This window comes from Rhipicephalus sanguineus, chromosome 2 (assembly GCF_013339695.2).
Source record: "Rhipicephalus sanguineus isolate Rsan-2018 chromosome 2, BIME_Rsan_1.4, whole genome shotgun sequence".
Lineage (NCBI taxonomy): Eukaryota > Metazoa > Arthropoda > Arachnida > Ixodida > Ixodidae > Rhipicephalus > Rhipicephalus sanguineus.
Window position 1 is genome coordinate 69727529 of NC_051177.1, and position 8578 is coordinate 69736106.

The 8578-nt window shown below is 46.7% G+C and overlaps 1 protein-coding gene across 1 annotated transcript; it reads left to right on the top strand.

Annotated features, from left to right (window-relative positions):
* Window positions 1-264: 264 nt before the first annotated feature.
* LOC119383151 (uncharacterized) lies at window positions 265-2682 on the top strand. The gene has a single exon (XM_037651168.2). It carries the CDS (start codon window positions 280-282, stop codon window positions 2665-2667), a length of 2388 nt encoding a protein of 795 aa, XP_037507096.1. The 5' UTR covers window positions 265-279; the 3' UTR covers window positions 2668-2682.
* The last annotated feature ends 5896 nt before the right edge of the window (window positions 2683-8578 follow it).

The following is an 8578-nucleotide window of genomic DNA, read 5'->3' on the forward strand; positions in this document are numbered from 1 at the left end:
CTGGCAGGTGCTACGAGCTTCATGAGGTTTCGGCAGGCCTGTTTTATGTACATGTGCAAAAAATGGTCAATAAACTATCATTAATAAACGTAATGATAGTGTTATTTGCTGCTTCACTTTAGTGTCCATTTACTGATGCGCATTCGACGAACGGGTGCAGGAAACGCTGAGGCCAAGCCGGAGACCGAGAAGGAAGGAAGAAAAGAACGAGAGGACAAGGACAACCAGAGCCACAAGTCCTTCACGACCCTTTCCGGCACCCTGTGACCGCGGAAGACGATGCGCTCGTTCATGGCATACCCGGCCGTCGCACTGCTGGTGCTGTTGGCAATGACTAAGACAGGCTTGTGCAGCAACGTGGTGCCTTGTCCTGCACACTGCTCGGCCAGCGTCACTATATTTATGCAAAACGGGTCTTTCATTTCGATGGACGGAGGCAAGGCGGTTGAGCTGAATCGCGTCAGGAACGAGATCAGTAAGGTTCCCTGGGAAAAGCTCGTGGTAATAACAATAGCCAACACTAAGGTGGAGGTGCCCGCATCTCTGCAGATGATGATAAGAGTCATGGTGAAAAAGTACCCGGATTTGGTGCCGTTCTTGATAAAGATTCTTCTGGGCGAAGCGAAGAACCAGAAAAAGAAAACGGAATCCCGAGGGCCCCATAACTACGTCAAGCCCACAGCGACGCCAAAGGGCACTAAGAGGACTACCCCGAAGCCTACCACCAAGAAAGTGGTGAAAACAACGAAGATTACAAAGAAGACCACCCCGAAACCAAAGACCAAACCAACAAAACGGACCATCGCGACGAAGCAGACCAAAAAGACTACTCCGAAGCCTACCACTAAGAAAGTGTTGAAAACAACGAAGATTACAAAGAAGACCACCCCGAAACCAACGACCAAACGAACAAAACGGACCGTCACGACGAAGCACACCAAAAGGACTACTCCGAAGCCTACCACTAAGAAAGTGTTGAAAACAACGAAGATTACCAAGAAGACCACCCCGAAGCCAACGACCAAACGAACAAAACGCACCACGACTAGGAAGCTGCTCAAAAGGACTACACCGAAGCCTACCACCAAGAAAACGACGATGAAAACGAGGGCCACAACTAAGAGGACAATCGCACAGACCACAACGATAAAGCCTGCCACGGTCAGCACTGCCCCGGCTACAAGCATGCCCAACCCAACCGACCCTAAGAATACAATCGAAGCTGGAAGCGGCGTCGACCCCAAGGTTCTCATAATGCTCGGATACATGCTCAGCCAGCCCAACTACTTCGCCGTCATTTACCGCATGCTTCTGCAGCTCGGAATAACCTTTCCCAGCCTCACTGCTCCGATCACTCAGGTCATGTACGGAACGCACGTTATAATGCTTCCGAGGCAATTTGTGGTGAACTACGCTTACACTATCAACAATAGGCACTTCAACTTACCGAGAGACTCACAGAAGCTCGCCGTTTACCTATCCCAGCACATGGATCAGTTCAGCATAGTAGCGACGTTTCTTACACAACTTGGAGCCTCATTCCCCGTCGACGGTACGGGAAGGATTACTGGCTTCAGTATGTTCAGTGTCATGTACCGCTTTCCGCGCGCCATAACCACGACCATTTTAATTGGTAGCAGGAGGTTTGATTTGCCGAAGGATATCAGCTTGCTCCTCATCGCTGTCAAGCACAATCCGACGAAGTTCTTCGAACTCCAAATGGTGCTAGAAGCTTTTGGCGTGAAATTCTTCAAAACCGGACCGGGCGTCTCCCAGGCGGTATACACTGATAAAAAATACGACGTGTACACAGGGCGCGGTGTAAGCATTACTATCGAAAATACGCAATATGACATTCCGGCGGACCTCGAGAAGATATTTCAGAAACCAAAGGGCTTCAGCGTGGGCTCGCTGCTCGCGGCTTTGCAGGAAAAGGGCATCCCGATTAATGTGGACGAAAAAACGGGTGTCATCCTCGGCATCACCATCGACAAAGTGAAAATTCCGTTCCCGGTTTCCATCGACCTGCGCTTTAAGCTGGACAACCAAATTTATTTAATACCGCGCGACCTCGCCAAGCTGGTCACCGTACTCGAAATGAAAGGCATGCCCAGCAAGATCCTGTCCATTTTGTACACCCGCTATGGAGTTCTTCCAGTGCGAGATTCGAACGATATCGTCGTCGCCGTCTCCTTCAACGGCAAACAGTTCAAGGTCAAGTCGGAGCCACTCACCGCCGTGGTGATTCTGGGTCAGAAGTTCATGCTGCCGAGGGACACGAGAAAAATGGTCGAGTTCGTGCATTCCAAGCAGAGCGATAAGACAATCGGTGTCACCTTCTTGAAGGCGCTGAAGGCGGCCGGCTTCATGCTTATCAACGACGACGACGGTGCGATGCGCTCGATCCAGAAGGGGGCGCAGATAATCAAGCTCGGTATAGAGATAAGAATAGTGGTGGTGTATGACAATACCCCTTACCACGTGCCGAAGGATCTGATGCGACTCGTGAAAGAGGTCCGCAGCCTTGGGAAAGAGGGAATTAATAAAGTCATAGAACAACTCAAAGCTTTCGACGTGCAAGTAAAGAAGGTGGGCAGCAAGCTTACTATACTGTTCAACAGCGTCCGATACGAGGTAGACCTCAAGTCCGGTAACGTCAAGGGATAGCAGTTCCAAGAAACGTGATGACACGCTTCAGTCGGTGGCGCGCCCCACGAGAACGCACGGCGCGTTATCGAGTGTTAAATAAACAAGTCGCACTTACTTGCGCCTTATCCTTTACATAGCATGAACACAGACACGCATGCATGCAGAATAAGAAGGACCGCCGCTGTCCTTAAGTGCCTGCCAACCGAAACAGCGTTAACTGTATCGGAAACGATTACGTTGTAGAGTAAACGAAACCATTGTATCTACTCGGTGCCTTTACTCTACTGTTCTCAATTCACTCGATCGTTTGGTGACGACATGCTCGTAGATCAATATGTCTACGCCCTATGGAGAGACAAACAAAAGTTGAGAACCCATTTAACCCTTTCAGACGCCACCTATGAAGAACTGTCTGTAAATGCGCCAAATCTATGCGACGTTGTTTCAAGGCACTCGATGTTCTATTGCAACAAAAATAATGTCGTAACACGTTAATTTATGCGTGTTATAGTAATCATTCCTAATTGGTTGGTAATTAAATATCTATTTATTCTGAAGCTATTCATGCCTTGTTTTTGCATAAACAGAATCAAATCTCAGGCTAGAAATATAGTGCGAATTCGTTTTCGGTTACGTCAATTTTGTGCAAAGAAAAATTATACTTTATGCGTGGCTCGCGGGAAGCGGCACGTCGAACGACTCGTCGACCGTGGTAGTACCTTTAGAAAAGTAATCGTATGCAGCAGCGCACTGCAAAATGAAGTTAAGTGAGGACAAATTTATTATGCAGGAGGTTCAATTCATCCAAACCTCAATGTATCTGGCTGTTCCGTAGCCCCTAGTCGATATAAAGAGCAAATACAAGTGGTGTACACAATTGTGTACGTAGCGTCTCAAAGGGTTAAACCGTCGTAATAAGGGTGCACCAACCATAGCACGGCAAAAAAAAAAGAAAAAAAGCCCACTCAAACTCACTCAAGAAAGATATTTCGCGCTTAGGGCTCACTCGGACACAAACTCACCAAAATTTTCTTCAACAGGACTTACACGGACTCAAATTCACCAAAATATTACTCACCCGGAGTCACTCGGACTCAGATTCACGGCCCGAACTGAGTCTGATTAATTGGACCCACGAGCGAGTTTGCCGACCTCTGGTGCCAACAAAACCCTTCACCAGGGGTCTCAGACTCACCTCAACTATCGCGCCGCATTCACATCTGTTTCGGCCCATTTGGCATGTCTGCAGCCGTCGCTTTCATAAGTCATCTTGCATTTTTTTTTTCATCTGTGCCACGCTGTCGACCAGCTTATTCCGAAAGATCGATGGAACGCGACCATTCCCATTGTTACGTTAATGCAGATAAAGTGACAAGGCATGTTTACGACATACTTACACTATCCACATGCGTGGACAATGAAAGTGACGTCCGCAGAAACGCCAAAAGGGCCGAAATAGATGTCTTGATGTGCGTTGGAGCGTGGTAAAATAATATACTACAGGCCCACTTCCAGAAGATGCTATACAAAACGTTCTTGCCAGAGCCATCTGCCAATGCCCACAGCTTTCGGTATGACCTATCTCCGTAAGCTATTAAGCGTATGCGTTATTTTCTTGTTATTCTTTACTACGGGTTTAATTTCATTTCATTTTATACTTAAATGCCTCCTAAAAATGGCGTGACACATAAGGGGTGGTGGAGACAAAGTGAACAAAATATCGTTAACTAAAATAAAGTACAGAAATAGTCATTGCAAGCAGGTAAAAATGAGGATATTTTTTTTATTCGCGTAAAAGGCATTTTGCTTGGCAAGGTATCAGAAAATGAAAAGATTCACAGTTTCGCCGCAAGGGCGAAGCAATGAACGCGATAGCAACAAAGTAGAATGTGACACGAAGAACGGCAAGCAGCTCGAAACTTTCAGCGCGCTGCTCAAGCAAAAAGGACGCACGGAAAGAACACACACGAGACGAGCTCGAACTAACGACTGTTACAGCGCGCTGCTCAAACACGAAGAAGGACGCACGAAAAGAACGCACAGGTATACACAGGACGAGCGTGAACTAACAACTGTCGCAGTTTTTACTTATTTGTGTTTGAGCAGCACGCTGCGAGTGTCGACTACGAACTAGTGATGCAGAACTATCGATGGTACTATCGATACTATCGATAGCTGAGTCACTATCGAGCTATCGATGGTAAAAAATACTATCGATAGTGCTATCCATAGTAAAAAATTCGATGGTACTATCGATAGTATAAAATCAACAGCACGAACTCATTGCAGAACAAACTTGGTTCCCTGCGCGCGTGGTGCATAGTGGAGCCGGAGGAGCAGGCTGAAGGACAAGAAACTCTACATGCTTGTGTTCCTCACCCGAGTGCTTTGCTGACACATGTTCATAAAGTCAAACTGTTCAGCTGTAGCGGAAAAGAAGGCGTTACATGTGGCAGAACTGCGCGGCTTCATATTTATATTGCATTTTATGATTAAAAAAAATATCATGAACTAAGTTTATTATATGTAAGGTGTAATTGGTTGCTTTAGGATGTGAATTTATTGATGGACATATTCCGCCATTTTCACTGCGGAAATAATTTATTTATTTCGTTAAACATTGCTCATATATTAAGCAAAGTTGATAATAGGCTATCGCAAATATTTTTGCAATATTGCCGGCCAAAAACAGCATCGTTATTCACACCACTGTCGATAGTATTGTCACGTAGTTGCGACGGTGAAGAATGCTGCAGCAAGGCTGGGAAATACGGAGCTCTTTATTTGGGCGAACCTGTGCCCAGAAAATCAAAACTCAAAATACAAGCGATACACGCTGCGCACCGATAGCGGCGAGAACAGTCGTCGGCCGTCGAGTAATCTGATCATCAGTGGAACGTGTCGTCTTTTATACATCAGTCATCGAACCTTCCAGCGTTATCGCTGGTGCTCGCGTAAGCTCTCGAATAAACTTGACTATTCCGCCCGGCGCGTAATCTTAACAGAAAGGTCTCAAACAATCGTGAAGCTTCTCAATCATTACGGCGTCGTCTGCGTCAAACGTTGCTAACAGTCTTTGCTTGTGAAACCCGAATACATCAAAACAAAGCAATAAACACGCGTGGCAGTAATAGAATGGAATAGAAAAACTTTATTCAGGTCCGTCGGGGCATGAACTAGCACGTAGCGGGCCAATCGCTAGTAATATTAACCATGGTACTAGCGATTGTACTATCGATAGTTTGTCGATAGTTGTACTATCGATAGTTTGTCTACACTGTCGATAGTTTAAAAAAAACTATCGATGCTATCGATAGTCAATTTACCGATAGTTCAACATCACTTCTACGCGCAAACATCTAGCCTCTACTTTGGCGGTTCTAGCTAGCAGCCCACTCCTTCAGGAAACGCGGCCCCTGTAGCGAGCGAAGTGACCTTCGTGCGCTGTGTAACGTCAACGGAAACTTTGCGGTGAAAGCACAAGACATATTGTGTATAATAAATGCCCACACTAAGTCGTAGGGCTTGCATGCACATAAATACCCCACAAAGTGGACGAGGGGACGATCGCCGCCGTAGCTGATTTGGTGAGAGCATCGGGCGCGTAATCCGAAGGTTGCAGGTTCGGTCCCTGCCGGCGGCAAGTTGTCTTTTCGTCCACTTTACTTCCTTCACATCTATACTACAGCACACTCAAAACAGTACAATTAACGTCCCCTGTACTTTCATTGGCTTCATTACCTACTGTTTTTCATAAACGTTGTTTCAAAACAAAAAACAAGGCCTCAAAGTTCTCTTCCTTCATTGAGTCCCTTGTAGTATTTTAGGATGGCCGCATGCTCACACTGTACAGGGATGGGCTCCTCCGAGGAAGGGTCATGGGTGCTCGGTCTGTTGTGTACACTCGAGAACGACACCGTTTAGACCGCCAGCACCACGATGCAATAATTCAAATCCGATCTCAAGGGTTTTACACAAGATAACAATGAAAACGACTACTACTATTGCTGGCATAAATGCTTCCTAAGCAACTACCTGTGCCTTCTGAGTCGCCAGTGAAAGTCGTAAATCATCGTTCTAATGGAAAGAACACTGTAATGAAAACGCGATAAATGTGCCGTGACTGCAGTTGACGCTACAGGAAAACGTGCAATGGAGTCTTCCACATGCGACAGCGGTGCCGGAACGCACAGACTAGCGGGCAGGGGCAGTAAAATGGGCAACGACATGACTAGAAAGGCAAACGTAACGCGCATCACGGAGTCCATACATTATCTCCGATTCTGTTACCGCCTTAGCCCTCGAATTATGTTTAATGCGGCCTCACATTCAACGCACCCGTGAAGGTCAGTACGCATCTCCTGCACCGTTAGCAAGCATCTGGGACGGGGTCATATGCTAGGACAGACTTGCCAAGTTTGACAAAACTGCAAATTGGGCTAGATGGGGATTCATTGTGGGCGAAGCGCAAAAAACGTAGACGGAAAAGAGGAGAACGACACAAGACAGGCGCTAAACTTCAACTGGTTTTTAATCGCAGAAATCACAAGCAAGAAAACTAACAAACAAAGCAACCACGGCAAAGCACAGCCTGATAACAAAAGAACGAGCAACACATCCAACTATCTGAACAGGCGAGGAACGTGCACCACCAGGGTGACGTGTCCCTTTGCAAAGAACCTTGCTGCACCACGCGTATGTCTACCCCTTTTCCAACAAGTGTATTTCATTATGTGATAGCGCCACAGACGACTGACTGATGCATGAATTTCCATGTTTATTTATGTGGTAGGCCTCCACCACTCCACCACTCCACCAACGAACAGGTTTGCTTTTGAGTGCAACCACCCTATTTATGCGACTGCTGCGAGCGGTATAGAGCCCACGACCTCGAGCCGGATAGCACAATGTGATATACAACCACCTAGCCGCCGCGGAGAGTCTTTGTTAGCGTGGTGTGGGTTACAGATTTGGCTCAACCAGCGCCAACACGAGATGGTTGACGTTGCTCAGGAACAAAGACCCAAACGGTGAGAAAATGAGGCGTAACGTGTCTTCCTGTTATACTCGAAAATATTCGTTCCGCTGCTTGTTGAGCGGTTCTCAACATCATCACTAGAGACCGGTTGTTAGGCAAATGCCCATTTTGTTCTTTGCGCTCCCATCGCGCAACTTTGATATATGAGGATGAATGAGAGGTTAAGAAGGGCTTTTAGGGTGTTTTTATAGTGCCTATAAATGCCTATTTTTGGCGTTTGTGCTTAAATGCTCACAAATGCCTATAAATGCCTATTTTCAAAATTATCGCTTATATGAACACTGTTCAGCCTCAAGTTTCGCTTTCAAGTGCAGTTTGAGACCGTTATTCATGTTACCGGGCAATTAACATTGACTGTTCAGAATTGTTTGGCATTCAACCTAGTCCTCTAGTTCAGCCAACTTCCGGAAAACAACCGCTAGCAGCACTGAAGTGGGACACGCCGGCGAGCATTCGCCGCCGCACTGACATGGCGCGGGCGGTTGGCGAATGCGAGACTGCGGAAAGTCGTGAGCGGAAAGGAAATTGAAGAGCAAAAAAAAAAAAAAAAAGAAAGAAAAATGTGAGGTGCATGGGCTTTTGTTTTGTTTGTAATTTACTTTGTAAGGTATTCATTGCAGTAGCGTAGCCAGAAATTATTTTTTTCGGAGGGGGCGGGGGGTTAACAATGCTTTATGTTTGCTCGTGCGTTCGTATGTGTGCGCGTATATTTACACATGCAAAACTGAAATGTCTCGGGGGGGGGGGGAGCCCCCCCCCCCCTTCCCGAAGCCCCGTTTCTCTCCCTAGCTACGCCAATGGTTCACTGCCAGGGGAGAAATTGGCTCTACACGATTCGACCCGGACAATAGGAGGAATCGCTCCCTTCTAGTCTTTTAGCGATCTCGATCT

Coding starts and splice junctions, on each gene's coding strand:
- LOC119383151 (XM_037651168.2), top strand. CDS start 280: ATGCGCTCGTTCATGGCATACCCGGCCGTCGCACTGCTGGTGCTGTTG.